Genomic DNA, 22,832 nt, shown 5'->3' on the forward strand with positions numbered 1-22,832 from the left:
ATTCAAAATCACCAATATATGCATGCAATTTATCAAGTACTTCCAACGAGTTTTTGACACTCCAAAAGTAGTTAATTCCACTATTTTCAAAGGCCTTATTTGAACAATTTATTATCAGGTTTTGTATTGTACCAAGTGTACTAGTAAGTAGAATAGACAATTTAGTAGTGGAACAATGACTTGAAGACGAAATAAATCTATATTCGTAAGGTGATTTGTGTAGCTGTGGAAGCCAGTACATAGTTGGGACTTTCATTGTAGTTGGTTCTGCTTGTAAAGAAGTAGCTAATAGTTTGTTTGTTACAGATATCGTTTTCTGAAAACGAAGCCAGTTGGAATGTTGGTGAATTCTTGATTTCCTTTTGCAGAATCTCAACGTAAAATTTACGTCAAACTATAGTGATATTATTAGCAGCTTTGTCAACCCGGACAAAAACAAATTCCTTGGCTAGTTCTGTTAGTTTATGTTTGATACGAGAAATAGGATTTTTATGGTTGTTGTTAAGAGTTAAATGTTCTTTAAAATGTTGTTTACGTATATCAACTATCTTCATTACTGAATTAAAAAAAGAGTCCAAAGATTTTTTGTCAGCTTTTTCCCGTTTTATCCATTTCAAACAGTAAGCACGAAGTGAGTCGTGGATGATATTACGACACTCATTCCAATTAATAATTTGCGGGGGGCGATATTAGGTCCTTTACTGAGGAAGGATTTTAACTCTCGGTCGCGAACGATGTTAAGATCTCCTGTTATAACATGGGAAATGGGGCCATAAGTGTATTACGAATTACTACAATTACATGACGGAGGTGTATTTTCACTGGTATTTACATCTTTACAGACTTGGCTATAATTAAACACAAATTTTCGGGTAGATTTCTTAAAAATATAACAAATAAGAGGGAGTTCAGTATTATCAAAATATCCAGGAATTTGTTCTTTAACAGATTGATCGTTAAAAATACCGGCAATATTTACAAAATCAAAACCTTTATTGACATACTTTATTTTAATAAAATGTTTTTTATGATCTTCAGGGAGATCAATTTTGGGAAACAGTTTAGAATAACAATATGCCATTATAATTTGAACGATTTCATACTTAGGACTGCAGTATGAAATTGTGTTGCAATCCTCTAAAATTTAATTTTATTTATTTATAGGTAAAGAACAGAGCTTGGTTAATAGATAATGTCTGCCGTTGTTTTTTGAAATAGAAATTAGGTCCGAAATATTTGTATGGTTGGTTCGAAATTTTCTATGATTGCGATGTTTTCTACGCCCATTTGAACGGTTTTTACGAACAGTTTTATAAACTATATTCAAAACGTTAACAGAATCGGTTCTTGATATATTACCAATTCCCATGATACTGTCATTAAGACCGAGAGGGTAGACTGTCTGTAATTTTTTAATCTAATGTAATAAAATTATTTTCCGTGATCGTACAAACTTTGAATGAGATTCACCAGGCTGCTTATTTACTACTTCTAAAGGTTGAACTGTTAAATATTTAATAGGATTATTGTGCTTTTTAAGATGTTGATAAATGATACTTTTGAATGTATTGGGTCTTTTAAAACGATTCAGGTGTTCTTGCGTGCGTTTAGATAAATATCGTCCAGTTTCACCTACGTACTGAATACCGCATCCCGGTTTGTTTCATGTGAGTAAATAAATAATACTGTTTGTTTTTCAAGTTATATCAGTTTCAAAATTTAAAGAAAATGTGCGACCATTAAACGTAGACCTTACCGTATTGTCGGTGGAAAGACGGGGACATGTGAGTCATTTTTTGGCATGATACTTATCGATAGAAGGGTAACCACGATTTTTATTGTTAAAAAAGTTAGCGATGGTAGTATTTTTAGATAAGCGATTTTGAAGATTGAGACGTGTAGATACCCTTTGAACGAGTTTAGTATTTAATATTTTTCCATTTCTAAGCTTCATATTTGTTTTTTGTTATGTGGATTTTATTAGAAAGGAGCAAAGACTTGCGTCCAGAATATGAACCAGCACACAATAAATTGAATTATGTGAATATGATAAAACTGTTCGGCTAAAGACGCCAAACGCTATCCGTCATGAATTACCCGAAAAATAAAACAAAAGATAGGGTATCTCAGGGTAGCGACTGACGTCTGACTAAATAGAAGAATGGGGCTGAATGTGAAATACTACTTTTTGATAAATATTCCTAAAGTAATGAACATAGAGAAGTTCTCGCTCGGACACACACTCCATAATCTAGTATATTATAAGGGCAGAAACCTGAAGCACGGGGAGGCTTCTACTTTTACAAATTGTGACTTGGATAGAGAGTTGTCTAATTGGCACTCATACCACATCTTCTTATATCTATTAAGATATTTAAACTCTTCTTTGTGCTGAATAAGAGTGCAATTCGTTTTTCATTTCATTAAGATGTAATTATTTTTGTTGGGTTGCTCCCCCAAAAACATGATGAATTTTGTGGTAAAATATATTTCATATTTTGTTTGCATTGTTATCGAGTGTCCAAGCAGCATATTTCTTCATTTTACTGAAAATAATACACAGATATTTTCAATAAATGATCATTTCATTACATTTTTCAGAGTATTTTCGGAAAATTTATTCAACAGTCGCAATAAATACCGTTTTAGCACTCATCCGATTTGAAAAAAAAAATACCTCAATATAAACGACAATCACAATTCTTTAATAATAATGAGATTAAGTTTTATCTGCATATTTTTCTTCTTTTAATTCTTAAAACTTTGCTGCATAATTATTAATAAAAATGTCGAGCTTATGTACTTGAACGATTCGTATTTATCGGTGGCGCCATTTAATTAAATGACACGTAATTTGTATGAGATCAACAGGTGACGTAGTAGAGTTCAATTCGCCAGAAAGGTCAATCCGTCATATCCGTCCGATCCGTCCGATCAGTCAAAAAGTTTTACTATAAGTCTGACGTATTGGTCATGATTGGTTTGACGGGAACTTGACCGATCGGTAACTGATCGATGACCACTGATTGATCGCTAAAATAGTAACTGCAAGTATTGTACTTTGGTATCTCTAAATAAAAGGCTTTACGGTGAATAAATAATTCACAATTTTGTTTGAAACATTTCACATTCAACCAATTTTAAAGACAATTAATTGCATTATGGAAATATGCCTGAATACAAACTATCAAAAGTTCTTTAATGGAAGTCAGAAAACTAGTCAAAAGGAAAACAATAGTTCTGAATTATTTGCTATGAACCTATATGAAACGACATTTGTAAGGTTATTTTTATATATATGTGGCTCAAACTCACAGTAGGGACCTTCAAATGTTCAGAAAAGGGCCAAAGTTGAGATGCGGTAATGATATGATGATGTTCTACGGTTTGATTCTTCATGGACCGTTAGCCCTTGAGTCAAGACTAAAAAATAGTTTCAGTCTTAAAAAACGAACAAGTTTTATTTCTACTTCTATGTAATTGCGTCTTTATATTTTAACAATTTCAATAAACACTACATACAAAATTTACTGTGTATTATCCTTTCATTCGTCATTTTGTGTAAAAAAATCACAATATACTTATCTGTTTGGTACATAACATTTACTATTGACTGAAAAATTAAAAAAAACAAAAATGCAATTCTAATTAATTATAAAGAAACATCACTTTATAAATTAAAAAATATGATCAAGTTATTATGTTAAAGTGTTAATGATTTTTTGTAGATAAAACTGCGTTTTCATGGATGTGGCAGCTACTTAAAAGAAACATATATATTAAGATTTGTTTTACAGAAGACTATAACATATCGTCGATCTTCATTATTTTATAATCAAACTTTGGGGGGAATAAAGACATATCACAATTTATATGACATTTTTTTAGAATATGTTTTCTGAAGCTAAATGTATAAATAAAAATACCGTTAAATATTTCAGAAGTCTGTTACAACGAAAAGATAAGATACAACAAAAACAATCATAATACAGAGATAATCTTAAACTTAGATGGTATTAATTAAAATAAGACATCAATTTCCTATGTATCATGCTTTCATTCTACATTTTATAGATATAATAAGATGTGGTATGCATGCCAATGAAACAACACTCCATTCAAGTCACAATTTATAAAAGTAAACCATTATAGACCAACGTACGGTCTTCAACACGGAGCCTTGGCTCACACCGAACAGCAAGCTATAAAGGGCCCCAAAAATTACTAGTGTAAAACCATTCAAATGGGAAAACCAACGGTCTAATCTATATAAAAAACGAGAAACACTTATGAACCACATCAACAACCGACAACTACTGAATATCAGATTCCTGATTTAGGACAGGTGCAAACACTTGCAGCGGGTTTAAACGTTCAAACCTTCACCCTTATCTGAAACAATAGTGTAACATCACAACATAGAAAGACTAACTATAAAATATCAATTGAAATGGCTTAACTCAATCAAAAGACATATTAACACCAGTGAACATACACTGAACAAATACATTTGATCTATGATACAATGTAAATGCTACATAATTAAACTAAGGAAAGAATAATAAAAGTAACATGTTATACCGCTGTGAAATGTTAAACAATTTAAGAAAAACAATATGCTTGAACAAAATTATCAGCCATTTGCAATTACTTTAAACACAGGTAAATGAAAATAATTTTGTTGCTAGGTATACGTGTACAGTTCAAACAGAGAAAGGAAATATTTTACAAAATAAATAATTTTGATATTCATAGTACGAAGAAGTGAAAGTTTAACGCACTTATTACAGTATACTTATCTGTCTGGTAAATAACACTTACTTCCAGAAAAATAAAAGAGATTTAATAGCTGGAAAAATATGCAAATCTATTCACGATTTCACGATGCAAAACATAATTATCTCAAAAACATCAATTTATACAATTCATAAGATGTAATCAACACATTGAATGATTTTGGCTGTGAACTTTAAAGCAGTGCATATGTCCAGTTATATTAATCGTATCAACACAGACCTCATAAAGGATATTATATGTAAAGGAAAACTATAAGGTATGCTGAAGTTTATAGTTGTAAACTGTTTTTAGAGAACTTAAGTCATTTAAAATCGTCGTTTCATTTGATTTGATATGCTTGTTGAAGCTAGATGTACAAATAAAGGTGCAAAAAGATAGTCTGGAGTTTCGTTACAATAGCACACAAGCTTACATAATTTAGTCCATTCAATGATTAGATAAGTCCATTTGTTTAATAGTTGTTAGTATTTGCTTGATACTTAGCTAGAACAATTCATATATTTTGATAAAATAAAGTAAACATCTCTTTAGTAATTTCCACTTTCAAAATCACTCAGTGCAAACAACATATAAATGGAAACGTATTTGATTGGTGCTCAAATCTCATTAATTGAATAAGGAGAGACAAATCAAGCAAAACACAAAGCTTGGGGAACCGCATTATCTCAGCGTGCATCAATGGGACAAACGATTCCTGATATGCATGCATCACTCGCAATGCGAATCCATTGTTATAAAAACGTCACTATCGGGTATTCAACACAATCGGTAAATTTAAAGATCAGACGACTGTTCTTATATACGAAGCTCCAAGAAAACCAAAATATGTCCTAGGTGAGTTGAGAACCGTCGATTAGATCAACCAATAATGACGAATCAGTACGTTAGTGCTGAAAAATGGGAAGTTGAAATCGTTTGTCATAGATTCTAGGTTATGTCAATTTTGAAAAAGGCAAGATATACACAGATCTGCTTCCTTCTGTATTATCCTAAATCTCAAGTTCACTGGAATGTATGAGGTGTACGCAATCGTTGAAATGTGGGTTATTGAATTACAAAACATCATCAATATATTCGAAAGTGAAATCAAAAACTTTGCAAGATGTTTTTCACCATTGTCTTTGGGAGGGTTTTAAAAATAAAGTTATGCCTAAGGTGCTTATAGTTGGATTAAACATACATAGCAGGAGGTGCAAATCCTGCAACGTTCTCCTGTTTTAAACCAAGACATGTGAAATTTAAGCAAAACATCGGAATGACACTTATATAATGTTCCTCTGTTTTATATTCGAGCACCCTTTGGTATACAAATAAGGACATGTAATATGATTGCCAATACAAAATATATTCAAACGACGTGGTTAAAATTATAGGTCGCTGTATGGCTATTAACAATGGGAAAACCTATTCCCCATAGCCAGTTATACAATGAATATTCAACTTGTAAAACCAGGTTTTTATGTGTGCAACACATCTCACAATTTTACTTTAATACACGAACTTTATGATGGCCTCATTAAATATGTTGGTTTTTTTCTTGATATACAAAGCAAGGATTGTTTTGTTGTTGATTAATACCAGCCGAGAGATTTAAAAAAAAAAAATTGTTTTAAAACGCATTTTGGCAATTCAATTTTTGGCAAACAAAATCTCAAAATATTTAGAAACAAGAACGGACGACTTAACTTTGAACTCATGATCAATCCCGAATAAAATAAAATAAAATAACGTTTAGTTAGACTTGGTCTTCACAAGTTTACTATGTCCCTGGATTGTTCTTTTTATGTAGAATTCAAATATAAATACAGATTAAGAGGACAGATTTGAAAGATATGCATGTACTAAAGCATTTGTCTAGACACATGCTAATATTCAATATTGATAATGCTTCAAACAAGACAACAATACGTTTTGTTTAAAATGCCATATAAAGTATTTCCAAACGTATTGCAGACAGGTTGACGAATTAATGAAAAACAACATCGGTCCGACAGTGAATTTATATATGAGTAGAACAGTACTATTTCTATATTCAAAGTAATTATATTAAGTTGACTGTAGAAAAGTCAAATTTTAATACGTACTATATGCGGTTTATATCGACTTGTTCTGATGAGACCCTTTTTTTCTTGTTCAATACCAGTATACTAGATGTAAATTGTTCATTTGTTTAAAATACATTTTAAACAAGATACAAGGGGGCACTGGAAAATCTTTAGTCCAACAAAAACAAACAACACCATGTCAAAAAAATAAGCGATAAAAGGACAAACAACAATAACAAAACTATACAAAGAAAACTAAGACCTAGCATCCGTCGTGTTTGTCATAGAAAATATCCATTGTAAGTCTTTTGTGGTAAAATAGGAAAGATTATTGTTATGACAAGTGGAACATATCCGTAGTTATATGGAATACAAATATTTAAAATGTGTCAACCAAACTTTGTTCGCGTCCGAAAAGCCATTTAAGGGATGTCACCAACATTATCATTTGGATTCAATGTCATCTGTGCTATCATTAACCCGCTATCTTGAAAATCATGATTAAGTTATTAGTTGCTGGTAGAAATTACATAATAAAGGAGATGGAAACAAACAAACCTAGTCAAACGCCCCAAAAATTAAATGGAATGACCGGTAGAAATCGTAAGCATGGTAATCTTTAACCATATCCAGCTGATATCATAAAGCTCGTGTTTTTAATATTGGAGTATTAGCACATATGTAATGGTCAGAGTGAAATATGCTATCTATTTGTACAAAGTGTCTATTATCCGAACGATTGAATAACATATTTTAAAAAGTAATCTGTATTAGATGACTGTTTTGAATATTCGTCACTTGCAATTGAAGTCGATAATACTCACTTGTAAGTTCTCATTTCCTTTCTGAAATATAAAAGAGAACAATGTTGTCTGTTACACATGCATACGTAACAGCTTTCTAAACAAACATACTGATAGATTTTAAGTCGTTTGATTAGTAAGCATTTCCGAAACAAACAAATAGTTTCGAATAAAACGTTTTAGTTAACTTCATTTTATTCGCCTCATGTTTAATAGTATTGTGCGTTAACCTTTCAAAATCTTTATGGGCAACGATAACATTATTATGAAAACATTAACGGTTTCACGTTTTCTGCACCAAAAGTACATTGCGACAAGTAATGTCTGTTTTGTGATGAATGACTCAGTAAACTTGAGTATCTAAAATGTAATACAAACATAAAATGTCTAATTTGTTAAGCATTCACTGCATTGAGAGCTATTCATTATGCTTTCATTAAATGTTTTGCTATCAATTAGAAGGCTTTTTAGCGTTCTAAATATCTGAAACATGATCGTCGAAAGAAGGCAAATGTCGTGTCGTGTCGTTGAAGATACAGTACAGTGTTTGAATATGATTATTGTATGTACTTTTTGTCGTTCATTATTGAGGTTCGTGGTTAAGTTGTTTAATGCTGTTCTAGGATTTTCAACGAAACAAAACTACAATGTTTTACCAAGATATGAGTATATTATTTTTATGACCTTATAAAAATTGTCGTTGTTTTCCCTATAAGTTATTTTGGAAGTTCAGCATCCAAGTAACTTTTACAACTCTATTAAGATCACTGATGGCACAGATAAATATATATCTTTACGTCATGACGTTTATAGTAACAATATCAAGGAACTTACCCACATCCGTCGCATCTGTACAGGTATCTCCCTTGCTCTTTTGGTTTCATATCTTGTTTGTTTTCACTATAATGAACAACACACTTGATTAAATTAAAATTAAAATCTTCTTAAGTTGACGATGTAAACAATGAGCTAGTATTTACTAACTGGCACACATATTAACTGTGTAAAAAGAACGGCATTTGAATATACATGAGGCACTTACCAAGTCCATGTTTCTCGAGTTAAAAATAACCAGCCTATCATCTATTCACACCCAGACAAAGAGACACACTTTGCATCAGGAAGATGTATTTTTTTAAATTAAGAAAAAATACCTATGAAGTCCATGTAGAGCAGGAACTGTTTACCCTTCGAGAGCACCAAAATTCACCATCGGTTGTTTGTGAGGTTTGTCGTAACGTTATTTGCTTTTTTTTTTGACACGACGTTGTCATTTACTTCCAACATTTTAGTCTTGATGATCCTATTGGTATGTGTCGTCTTTTTCAAACAAAACTTGATGACATCACCAAAATAGTATCCGAATCTACACTAACTAATGTATAGACAAGGTAGCATTGAATTACCGACATTCTTATCTATATGCCAAGTCCTTATAAAACTATTTCTGCGTTGCACATACTTTTCTCTCCCTTTCCCAGTCTGTCTTACAGCAAAAATAAAACAACGCATGAATCGATAGCGTCTTTTGATTTAACAATACGTAGAACAATTTAATACTTCTGCACATTTGTAATTTCAACGAAAAAGCTTTATACGATTATATCAAACATTTTGAAAAATATGGTAGTGTTATGTTAAGTTCATTTAATGAAAATATACAAAACGGAACAATTTTACTAATTTCCGTGAATGTGACTGTCGTTGACTCCTTCATCAACAGTCGATGGTAATTGAAACTGCTAAAGTTGTTGACCCCTTAATCATCAGTCGATTGTGAATGTGACTGCTAAAATCGTTGACCCCTTTATTAACAGTCGATTGTGAATTTGACTGCTGAAGTCGTTGGCACCTTCATCAACTGTCAATTTTGAATAATCTTGTGAATCTAGAATATTTTTTAAAAGAAGTCATTCACACTCATACGTCGAAGACATACAGGGAACGCTATGGCAAAGAAATTAAAATTGACAAAAGGACAGACAGTTAACAACAAAACTACACATAAACATTTTAGACTGGGCAACATGACTTGATAATGTCGTTGGAAAACATAGTATAGTTTCCTCAGCTTATACAATGCACAACTTGCCTTAATAGTGCAGAGAATTTTGATGAATGTTTAAAGTCTAAAGTATCAATAAGTTCAAAACAAATATTAAAAAAACCAAATGTGAGTTGGTGAAATATTTTTTTAGCAAAATAAGCATAATCACTGATTCTTTGAAACAATGTAATGAAGATAAGTACATAACTATTGAAGGTGTCAACAGTTAAATGGTTTCACTGATTTACACAACATAGGATACAAATGTAAGCATAGTCAACTATGGACGACATGTTTTAATTACAATTATAAAGGTATACTTGAAGATAAGATGTGATTTCTAAAACGTTTGACGAAGGATTCACATTGTCATACGTGTACACTTAACACTGTAAAATATAAATATATTGCCCTACCTGTTTGGTTTATGTAATTCCTTCCCTCTGTACCCCGTTTCTCCTGTACGTACATCACTCTGGAAATAGTACAATGCATTTATAGTTACGATACTGTTGTCAAGTCATTAAGGATTGCATATTTTGGTATTGATATTGATTCAGTAACTGCTAGTAGTTCTTTGTTTATTTGTGTATCATTGTCATTATGCTTAGTTTCTTTTGTCACCTATTCTGACATCGGACTCGGACTTCTTTTGAACTGAGTTTAACTGTGCGTATTGCTATGTGTTTCTTTATTCTACGTTGGCTACAGGTATAGGGGGAGGGTTGAGATCTCACAAAAAATGTTTAACTCCGCCGTATTTCTGCTCCTGTCCCAAGTCAGGAACATCTGGCCTTTGTTAGTCTTGTATGTTTTTTTAATTTTAGTTCATGTATATGTTTTTGAGTTTAGTGTGACGTCCATTTTGACTGAACTAGTACACAATTTTATTTAGGGGCCAGTTGATGACCACCTCTGGGTGCGGGATTTTCTCGCTGCGTTGAAGACCCATTGGTGGCCTTTCGCTGTTGTCTGTTCTTTGGTCGGGTTGTTGACTCTTTGACTTATTCCCCATTTCCATTCTCAATCTTATTTGATTTTCGTTAATTATGTTTCTTTCATGCATTATTTCAAAACAAAGCATTCTAACAATTGTGGAAAACAGAATTATCGGTACCAGTTTAAAAAAGTGTATTCATGAATTACTTCATAATTTTACGAAGTGTCTTGAGTGCATTGCTATTTCAATTTGAAATGTAATGTGTTATTAGCCACATCTGTTTTAACTATAGTACAGTGTTAATCAATTATAAAAAAAACAACAACAAAAAACAACTGTTTATGACCATATCGTTAGTTTTATTAAATTGTCTCTACTGAGTCTTACATGTACTTCATTTCAGAAATACATTAATATTAAAAAACATAATTTTGATTATCCAAATATATGAACCGGGAAAACCCTGCAAGTTTGAATGTCACATTAAAATAATGTAAACATATTAAAGCATGTGTTACGACTTCAAAAGGCAGTCGACTTAAATGTTTTCCCCATTGATTTACCTTATTTTGAATGTGCCAAACAGCTGTTTGATGTCATGATCGTTTGTGGACTTAGCAGTATAGAATACGTCGGGATACTCGGTTATAGGCTCTATCGTCAGCTTTGCAATGTCATCTGTAAGCTTCTGTAAAGACTGTAACAATTTATCATCGTGTCGCGTCTTGTATAGTTCATACATCGTCTTGTCTAAGTCGCTTCCTACCTTCAAATCCATTCTAGTATCTGCTATGATCTTTGTCATTTTGTCCCTTTCCATCCTGGATTGATCCTTGACAGATGCAATCATCTGTGCGATATGTGTATCAACCATGGCCTTTATCTTTGAACCATTTTCTGTGATAGCTTTAACTACTACTTCCACCTTCATATCGAATGTGTTTAGGCCTTCTTCCACCCTTTTCATGTTTTTGGTTGCCTCTTGTACCTTTCTACACAGTTCTTGTTCATTCGTCGCTTTCAGCTGTGAGATACTGTCATGAAGCTTCGAGAAATCGTGGCGTTTGTGACTTCCTGTCACACAACTGCTGCAAACTGCTACGTTACAGGCATTACATACAAAACTTACGTCTTCATTGTGGTCTTTACATTTTGATTTACCTTCCGGGATTACGTCTAATGCAGACTGAAACTGGTGAGTTTTTGATATTTTCTGCCTATTATGAAATGTTTTACAATTTTCACAAAAGTATTGCTCACATTCTAAGCAGTATTGCGATCCCGAGGCACTTATGCAAATCTCGCATGTTTTAGACGCCGCCTGAGCCATTTTATCGGAAAGCATATACAATTTTCACACAGGTAAATTTAAAAACCCGTGACACAGTAATCTATATTTAGATAGAATACGATTATATCAAAATGTGTCGTTTATTGATTCGAAACGTCAGATATATTCCGATATTAAAGAAACTTCGTATAAATTAGAAATAAAAATAACAAGCCTTCAAAATTAATTAAGTCATTATAAGTAATAAATCAATGCAACCCCCAATACAGCAAAAGATACAGGGATTGCACATAACAAATTTAAAACTGATCATAGGTTTATAAAATATATAGAATGTTTTATTTCTTGATACTTCGAACATAATAATTGAGACATAGGTAGTGCCTATATACCAACTACTGTCTCTTGATAAGTATATATTATAAATTGTGTAATTGTTTTTTTTTGTATCCGTATGTTTATCACCTCGTGTTATGGAAATTGATACACTGGTACGATGTATTAAAAAAACGACATAATACATAAGTTAAATCTTTTGCAAACAAAATGTACATTCATTCAAATTATCAACACAACGATTTTGATATTTATAGAAGTACACAATAATAAAAGATGTTTTTTATTTGTCAATCCGTCGTGTATAGGTATAAGAGCGGAGCTGTGTCTTTGTTTGTTGAAATTTGTGCATGTATCTAGCGTCTTTCTGTATTAAGAAAAAAACGAATTACCTACCCTTTATAAAAATCAAAGTCAGAGCCATGATTTTATAACACATTTTAAAATTGTTTAATACATTAGCCGAAACGATCATGTCATGGCGTTGTAAGCAATAAGTGTTCAAAGAACATAATAACCTTGACCCAGTTAAACAAAAAACTATACTTGAGTCAGCTGAAATTTCAGATTATCATGATAGATACCAGGATTTGGATTTAATATGGTTGCCTAACAGAATATTAAGGTATCTATAATGTATGTTTTCGGTTATTCCGGATATTTGGTCTAAAAAAATAGTAGCAGTTAAATAGAACACATGTCACCTTTGTTCCAAAAACATTATTATAAAAAAATAAGGATATATGGTATGATTTCGTATGAGACAAGTGTCCACCAAGTTTAAATGAAGTGGATGCTAGAAATTATAAACCACGGTACGGTCTTCATAAATGAGAAAAACTAATACCATTGTCGGCTATAAAAAGCCACGAAATAAACTATATGAAATAATAAAATTGAAAAAACGAACGGCCTGATGTATAACAACTTAATGTACGAAAAAGCAAATATGACAGACATGAACCAACGGCAACCACTAAACAACATGCTCTGGACTTGGGAGAGGATCATTACGAATGCGGCGGGGTTAACCTTGTTGTTCTCATTGGACGTATTAAAAGACATTCCAATATATCAAAAATATGTTGAACATTTGAGGAGTAGAAGATAATTGGATTCAAACGAATCATAGGTATAAATTACAACTATTGCCCAAACGAACTAAAAAGTTCTCCTGAAGTAAACAATCTGTTCTGATTCGTTCTGTTACGATTATTAAAGTGAAAATGACCAACGCACTTACTTGAAATAAACTGGTGACACATTGTTTAAGTACAGGTTATAAATGATTGAAAATGGTAATATAAGCTAAATTGAAAGGCAATTAAATGTATGGACTTTTCAATTCTCATTTGCAGAGTCTATAAATATTCTTAATATGTGTAACTTTCTAATTTCGTTAAATTGTAAATGTGCAATTAAAAAAAAACGTTATCCCGAACCAAAAGACATTTATTAATATGTTATCAGTCCTAAGTCAGGAACCTTTTGTTCATTGGTTGTGGTTCGTTGATGTGGTATAAAAGTGTTTCTCGTTTCTCGTTCTTTATACGGATTAGACCGTTGGTTTTCCTGTTTCAATTGTTTTACACTAGTCTATTGTTTGGCACTTTGTAGTTTGCTCTTCGGTGTGAACCAAGGCTCCGTGTTGAAGGCCGTATTTTGACCTAGAATGGTTTATTTTTACAAATTGTGACTTTGATGGAGAGTTGTCTCATTGGCACTCATACCACATCTTCTTATATCTATATATTGACATTGTTTATCAAAAGTTTGATTCAGTACATCCCGATTGTTCACTCAACACCAACTTTGAAAGTTTAATAAAAATAAAGATATAACAGTACTACTTCTACTACATTTACGTTAATACCATGAAGTAATAATTATCCAAATGATAGTAGAAATCAATAAGAGAATCACGATAATGAAAGAAACTCTAATATAATTCAACAAAAAGCAGAAATACATCTGACAAAAGCACACACCGGACGTGGTCGGGTACTTATATATCTCCACAAAAAAAGACACGAAATACAGATCTGAGACTTATTGGAGTTACTGTCTGCTAGGTCAAAGTCAATAACAAATAAAAAAAAATCATGTATCTAAGACTAAAACATCAATCAGTACACATCCAACATCCAATGGATTTAGTGTAAATATGTCATTAACAGTAAGAGCAAAACATGATCCTGTGCAATGCAAAGATACAGGTATCGACTGATGGTAGAGCCATGCATGTGCATAAAATATAACATAATATTTACTTTAATTTTAAAATATGGACAACACAATCAATATTTATACCGATAAAATATTATCCAAAGATATATTTACAGTGTTGAATGGGTAATCTCTGAGAATAGGTTTATTAAAAGAATCGATAAGTTTACCCGGATCATATCTGAATTTCCGAGCTCGGGACAAAACATCTCCGTAATAGTTAGGATGTGCTATCACGTTTGAAATAAGTTTTCCACAGGTACAACCAAACTTCTAAACCAAATCTGTGCATCTATGGAAGAATTTGGAAAAGGTTTTAAGTAATGTGTGGTAACAAAATCACTGACCTAATTATTTACTAGTAATACGTAAATTACGTTCATTGAAATCCAAAACGTCACAATTGACACGGTCATAGAAAACGAGTTATGATGTATAAACACCGTGAGATGGTGCCATTGAAACATCACAAAAAAAACCCCAAAAAACTAGACTACTTCCATATTACTGACCTTTGACTCTGGAGTATATAAGCTTTCGACAGGTAAACTGCTCCGTGGTACGTTATTCTGGTACTTGGTCAACTAAGAGCAAGTGAATGGAGTAAAATTAAGCTGCCAATCAGTACAATTCGGGAAAACAATAACTGTTTTGCAATGATTTTGTCGTGTATAGGAAACAAAAAACTGCTAATTTCCCCCAAAAATTTTACCAATTGCAAGCTTAATTTTACTTCTTTTACTAGCCCTAACTTGACCGAGTACCAGAATGTCATACCTCAGAATAGATTACCTGTCAAAATAAAAATATACATTCGAGTCAAAAGTCGGCAGTATGAAAATAGTCTTTTGAAACAATTGTGCAAATTGAACTAATTTGTATTATTATCATAAAATATTGTAATGACTCATTTTACAATTGATGTGATTTGCGTCTATTGGACTAACATATATGTTAAGGTACAAACTGTTTAGGTTGAGTTGTCAAAGTTATTCAATGGTGTCGTTGAAGAAAATGATTTGTTTATGTATATCCTTTGTATACCTGGTCTTGTAATGTTTGAGAATGCACAATTGCAATAACTGAAAACAGGTTTCACAAAAGTTTATTACAACAATACAAATCAAAGTAATTTAGAATCCACCGTATGGAAATCGTGTATTATTTGTGTTCTGGATTCAAAACACAAGATAACCAGAAAAGAAACTCATACCTTCCTGAAATGTTCCTCTATGAATTGAATTATTACGTATTTTGACAACATCACCTCGTTTTAGAGATATTATTGCATTCATTGAGCTTCCATCACTTGTGCCAGCTGATGCTTCGGAACAACATAGTTGTTTTTGACCATTTGCAAGTGTAGACCATAGCTATTATATATCATCGAATGAAATGTAGAAACAAAGAAATACACCCCATCATAAGGAGCAGTAAAATGCCGCTTTCGATTGCTAAAAGCGTTTTCAATGTTTGTGATAACGTAATCAAATACCACTATCGTTGAAGGCAACATAACTTTTATCCTTGGTTGTAGTTTTGCATGAAATGCAACTTTCTTATCTTGTCCACATGATAAGATAAACAGTATTGATTGATTGGCGGTTGTTTAATTTCATGTGACAAATTAATTAACAGTATTTATTATGTATACGTTGATTAATTAAAAAAAACATACAAGGGCATTTATTCATTCAAGGGACATTTGTATATCAAATATCAGTAACTATGTGAACAATTTGTCTATCAAATATCAGTAACTATGTGTTAAATTTGTCTATCAAATATCAGTAACTATGTGTTAAACTTGTTTATCAAATATCAGTAACTATGTGTTAAATTTGTCTATCAAATATCAGTAACTATGTGTTAAATTTGTCTATCAAATATCATTAACTATGTGTTGAATTTGTCTGTCAAATAACAGTTACTATGTGTTAAATTTGTCTATCAAATATCAGTAAATATGTGTTAAATTTGTCTATCAAATATCAGTAACTATGTGTTAAATTTGTGTATCAAATATAAGTAACTATGTGTTAAATTTGTCCATCAAATATCAGTAACTATGTGTTAAATTTGTCCTACGCATTTGCTTAGGGTTTTAAAAGTAACTTTTTGGGAGTATAGTTAAAAAAAAAGGAAATGTTGCTATTCTGCTAGATATACGAAAAAGCTGATTTAAGTCAAATATGTGTTGCTAATAATATTGTAGCTCTTACACAAATTTACCAAACACTGTGTATGAAATGGTAATTGAAGTTGTAATGTGTGAAGTATAACCCACACGTGCTAGTTGACTGACCATTCAATGTCATCAAGCTTATTTAATTTCAGGGTCTGAATTTTAATGTGTATTCATCGTTAAAAGTTTTGCCATAAACTGACTATTCTGATTGAAAAAAAATACTTTACAAATTCATTGCGTACGCAGCGCTTTTCTGGATTTTTCTCAACTCAAACCTAATGATTTGAAAGCAAGTAATGTGAAAAAAGGAAACAACCGTTGGAAGCTATATGAACTAAAATAATAATCAGATGGCTTCCATGGTCAATTTTGTCATCAGGAATTGAAACCTTATTTTCTTAAAAAATTAGAGCATTTTTTACTCTGAAGCTTCGACTTTATAGATGATAGTTCAGACTTGATATCCTGTTTCAACCTAGTAAACTCTGGAAATAGATCCATAACTGATTGCTCTAGCTGCAAGGCGGGTCGTCCCAGGAAGTTCAAAGCGAATATTGCAGCAAAGATGTGAACTATCAGTTCCATGACCTGTGGTTAGAGGTGTTGCAGGTGGTACAGTGATATTATAAAAACGAGGTTCAAAGCTGAAATAAAAGATTTATACATTATCTGACAACACATTATACACAGTATATTCTCTAAGTCAGACAATGTAGACATGCAGGTATAAGAACTGACTTTATATTGATGTTTAACTGAAAAAATATAAGAAAATAACTTTGCAACGGACTTGAACTTGTATCATACAATCTCGTTTCATGTCTGTTTTGATTAAAAAAATGTAAAACGAAACAATTATTGATGAAGTCACAATGCAATCAGTTATGACCCCAAAGAAAACTTAGCGTTTGCATGTAATGTACATTTTTTTAAATATAAAAATTAAAAGATATGGTATGATTGTCAATGAAACAACTCTCCACAAGAGACCAAATGACATATAAATTAACATCAAACGGTCATCGTCCGGCCTTCAACAATGATCAAAACCCATACTGCAGAGTCAGCTATAACAGACCCCGAAATGATAAATTCAAAAAAACTCAAACGAAAACACTATCGGCCTGATTTATGTATAAAATAATGGCCTAAAACAATGAACAAAGCCCATACCACACAATTAGCTATAAAAGGCCCCGACATGACAATGTAAAACAAGTCAAACGAGATAACTAACGGCCTAATGTATGTACAAAAATTGAACGAAAAACAAATATGCAACACATAAAGAAACGACAACCACTGAATTACAGGCTCCTGACTTGGCCATGTTTTGGCAAAATTTAACTTAAAATTGTAGAGGTTCGTTTCGTACATCGTTTAAAACTCAGCACATGCTATTAGGCAGTAAGAGTACACAATTAACAATAATCAGTTGGCTTTCTGTTTGGCGTTTTCACTATACTCTATTAATAATGTTTTCATTGGTTAAAATGTATCAACCTATATCAATTACCAACAATAACTCGTTTGTTGTTTTAATAATTGTCAGGCAGTTTTTTTGTATCTTGTTTTGTTTTTATTCTGCATTTCCTGTCTACTTGTATACAATTAATAACGTTGGCACTAATCTTGTAGCCCATGTTTTCTGGTAATGTGCTGTTGTCATGTAATATAGGTTCCTTTATGATAAAAGTTTCACTAGGGACATATATTATGGCCCAATTGTGTATAATAAAGTTTTCATTGGAACCTCTGTTAGGCACAACTAATATACGTTGACACCACGAGTGAAAGTATTAAAAAAAAAAAACCAAAAAACGATGTACGGAGTATGGGGTCTTCAATAGTTTACTTGAAAATCATAATGTTGAATTTGAATGCTGAAATTACAACCACTGGGGTCTGTTGTTCAACTTGTCGTTAGTGCTAATGAGTCGTAAACATTTCTTAATCATTGGATTAAAATTAATCATATGATAAGTGTGTTGTTCGTTAATTTTAACGCGGTGTAAAAAATGCTAAAACTGTCGTTAAATTTAATCAACCGCATGAGGTAGTATTAAATTTAAATCATATTATTAAAACATCAAACATGGCTGCTGTAGCAATGCGAACATTAGTGTGCTCGAAAAATGAGATGTATCCCCTGAAAAGGGATTTTAGCAATGACCAGCTATGAAAGCGCTTTAGATTTGAAAAAAAAAACAACACAATAGATGTGTAAGGAGTTGAGTTGAAACATAAATTGGAAAAAGATGAGACAAGACAGTGTGAAGGATGGAACGGATACATATAATAGTCATCCGATAACAGAAAGAAATTGCACTTATCGACAGTTATTCGTTTGTATGTTACCGCTTACCGAGCAGTGTTGTTTGTAAAGACGGGCAACATTATTGTGCGAAATCATTCAACAGATTATGACGAACAAGCTTTTATAAATAATAATAGTTATAATAGCATTAATGTACAGGCAATAATTCATTTCCAAAGCAAGTCTTTGCTAATTTTCCAGTTTTTTTATAGTTTAAATGTTAGCACATTTAGAAGCGCCCTTGACTTCACTGCTTGCGCAGGTATATTTAAATGGATAAATTTGGCCCTCAGATAGCTCGGACCAAACAATATTAATATTTTTGCGTAGTTTTTTTTTATCATACCGCTATTTATATTCATTTAGTAAGAAATATGAGGTTGACGAGGATAAAAATGTCTATGATGAAAATTTGCCCTAGTAAGTGTCTTATGTCAGTGATTAAGTATAATATTCAGATAAAGTGAATAAAAAGTCTCACTATATTTCACAGTTGACACGATATACAAAAACAAGCATCTGTTATTCAGAATTTGGAAAACCTAAGTACAGACAGTCAGGGATTTTTCAAAACAGGAATAGATATACTGGTCCTAGTTCAAAAGAAATCAGAGGCTGATTTAGGGGGGGGGGGGGGGGGCCCTCCCCCTCCGGTTGTTTATTTAAAGAATCACTGAAGCATGACTATAGCGGGCCCCCTCTTGGGCAGTTAGTGCCCCCTTCCCTTATGAAAATTATAAAATCTGCCACTAGAAGTTTTATACCGCGTGAGGTGAGAGGTAGGGGGCCTATAACTAGTACCTTCAGGAAGCAAAACACTTTCCAATCATTCATATCGCCAATATATGTTTTTTTTTAAACTGAACACTGCTTCTCCCATGTCTCTGGTAAAGAGCCCAAGGTCCGATTAAGATATGATAAAATATAAATTGCAGCAAAATCATTGATCATTATAATAGCATATAGTATCCAACATATACATTTCACCATATAATATTCTATCGTTATGTGAGTAAAAATTGTTAAAATTGAGATACAAAATAAAGAGTCAAAATAAAACGTCGATTTTATTTCCTCTGACGTCGTTATCTGATAATGTGATTTTAAAAAAATAAAACATATAACATTGACATATAATAAGTTTGATATATTACCTCCGTGAAATTATATACCATTGATATATTTGACATTTCAAAAAAGTTACCCATACCAGCGGGACGTCTGTGTTTATCTGTATATAGGAAGAGAACCCCCACTCCTTGTATATATTAATCTTTCTGTATGTGTCTGTCCCAAGTCAGGAGCCTACAATTTAGTGGTTGTCGTTTGTTGCTGTATATCATATTTGTTTTTCGTTTATTGTTTTGTACATTTATCATGGCGTTAGTTTTCTCTTTGAACTATTTAACAATGAAATCGTCATTTCGGGGCCTTTTGTAGCTTACTATGATGTTTGGGTTTTGCTCATGTTTGAAGGCGGTAAGGTGACATATAGTTGTTAACTTCTACATCATTTTGTCTCTGGTATGCATATAGAGAGTTACTTCATGTGCAATCATACCATATCTTTCTATTTCTATATTCACGCACCCCGCGTGAATATCTGATACCAAAGATATATCATAGTGTCGGATAGTTTTATTTGATCTTTTTTTTATTGTTTTGTAACTGCACAAAATACTTGTACAGGGTTTTGTTAATAAATGTAATGAACACGTCGTAAATTCATTTTGATAAAAACAAACTATGCCGTATGATTAACAATTTATGTTATTGTTCATAGTTCTGAATTTATTTTCACCATCCATAACAATCATCTAAAATATTATCTTGGCATGCCATACTTGATAGAAATGCGGACGTGAAAGAAAGCACTCTTTACCAAAGCGTCAACGGAGATTACATTCCACGGATGTAATATTACGATAATTTCATCATTTATCAAACAAAATACCTGGAATCTGTATCGAGTTGTACTTAATGAACAACAAAAATTACAGGTTTTTAAAGGATTCGTCATCATATTGCTAAATAAATTTAACAAAGACTTCAAATTATCTGCTATCAACACTCAAATTCCGCGAAACTAAAAGATAAACTTTATACAACCAACCCGGTAACAACTTAAATTAGAGATTAGCCTACCGAGGACAAACACTGACAATGTTTCGAAGTTGGAACAGCCGTTGCTGCACGGTAAAACTAGTTTGAACGATGATTAAAACTTTTTATAGAAATACAATTTTACTTAATGAGTGCAATTTGTTTGGTTTTTTTTTTTTCTACGATCAACGAGGTCCATCATTTCAGATAACAACTTCTGTGAACAAACAAATGAAAATGTTTGGGCCTAATCATGATCAGTAATGGGTGAATGGAGATGTTTATTATTGCAAAATGTACCTGAAAGCACATTTTGTTAAACAGAATGCATTAATTTCTTCATTTCTTAAATCATTTTTCCCTTCAAGCACATTTAATTTTAACTCAAACAGACAATTTTGATGAATCTAAACTATGTAAATATTACCATACAAATATAAACATGTTATACGATATTTATTCAATCATATATATTTGGCACCCAAAAACTGGGTAAAAAGAAGTAGGTTATAATTTAAAACAGAAAAGGAAGTTATAGGTCCTGATTTACAATGTATTGTGGGAAACACTTGCTAATTAGCCAAAACTAATCATATGATTAAAAATGTATACAGTGATTAACTAATACAATGATTACAATCAGCTGAACAACACAACTTAATCATTGTATTTACTATTCATGCGATTAACTTTTAACGACTCGTTAAAAATAATCATATGATTAGTTTAACGCCAAGTTGAAGAAAAGACCCCTGGTGTCGAATTAACGAGAGCCTGATTTGACTAGGTGCCGAAATAACAATCACATGTGCCGATTTGACCAGGTGCCGATTTAACCAGTGTAGAAGTTATAAGAATTCTTCCTAGTGACGTTTTAGTTTTTAATTAGCGTGAACCATGTATAGTTGGTAAATAATGAAGTCAGGGATTCCGTCACCACACGTAGCTTAAAACCTTTTTCCTTAAAATAGAAAAAAATGTGTTTTAAAATTTGGCTTAACGTGAAGACCTTATTTAAAACGAAATATCGCATTCTTATTTCTATTGTGATTTTGTAAAAAAGTTCGGCAAATTAACATATGATCCATGAATAATTATGAATTCGTTGAATAAACTTATTTATCAATTTACCACTGTACATTTTACTTTTACTGTTTTTTTTACTTTTGTGTTCGTCAGTACTTACATTGATATTTTGTTTCAAATAAATTAAAACATAACTTAATATGTAAGACTACATGTATACTACATGTACGACACGTATGTTACTTGCATTTTACAAGGTCTTATGACATTTACCCTTTAAATACATATAATTATGATTTATTTATGAGTTTCAATTGACTTTGAAACATTTTTCAGTAATCTAGAGTACTTAAAGATCTCTGCCATGCGTTGTCTTTTGTTGTTGTTGGGTAATGTGTGTGTGTTAATTAGTGCCGATCTGTTTAATCAACCCTTTGAACTGATTTTCCTAGTTTTTTGTAGTGTGTTACACCAATATCTCGGGTTATGGGTTGCACAACCAGCCACCTTCTGTATGTGTTTGTCAACAGTCAGGAGCCCGTGATTTAATGATTCGAATACTATTAAACTAACATTGACAAAACCAGCGACATTAAGGAATGAATTCTACCCCAGTGCTAGGTAATCTTATATATTTCACACTTTGAATGCCTTCATTTTATTTTAAAAAGACTAGCAATTTAAAAGCTGTAGGTCTTGCCAAGTGAAAATAC

General features: G+C 32.1%; 1 protein-coding gene across 1 annotated transcript; it reads right to left on the reverse strand.

The window, feature by feature from the left end:
* Nucleotides 1-6,872: 6,872 nt before the first annotated feature.
* LOC127731603 (E3 ubiquitin-protein ligase TRIM71-like) lies at nt 6,873-12,005 on the reverse strand. The gene is made up of 4 exons (XM_052240385.1): nt 11,196-12,005; nt 10,109-10,165; nt 8,480-8,545; nt 6,873-7,687 (listed from the first exon to the last, which is right to left on the reverse strand). Exons 1-4 carry the CDS (start codon nt 11,975-11,977, stop codon nt 7,663-7,665), a joined length of 930 nt encoding a protein of 309 aa, XP_052096345.1. The 5' UTR covers nt 11,978-12,005; the 3' UTR covers nt 6,873-7,662.
* Between the last annotated feature and the right edge of the window lie 10,827 nt (nt 12,006-22,832).

Source organism: Mytilus californianus, unplaced genomic scaffold (genome assembly GCF_021869535.1).
Source record: "Mytilus californianus isolate M0D057914Y unplaced genomic scaffold, xbMytCali1.0.p SCAF_20, whole genome shotgun sequence".
Taxonomy (NCBI): Eukaryota; Metazoa; Mollusca; class Bivalvia; order Mytilida; family Mytilidae; genus Mytilus; species Mytilus californianus.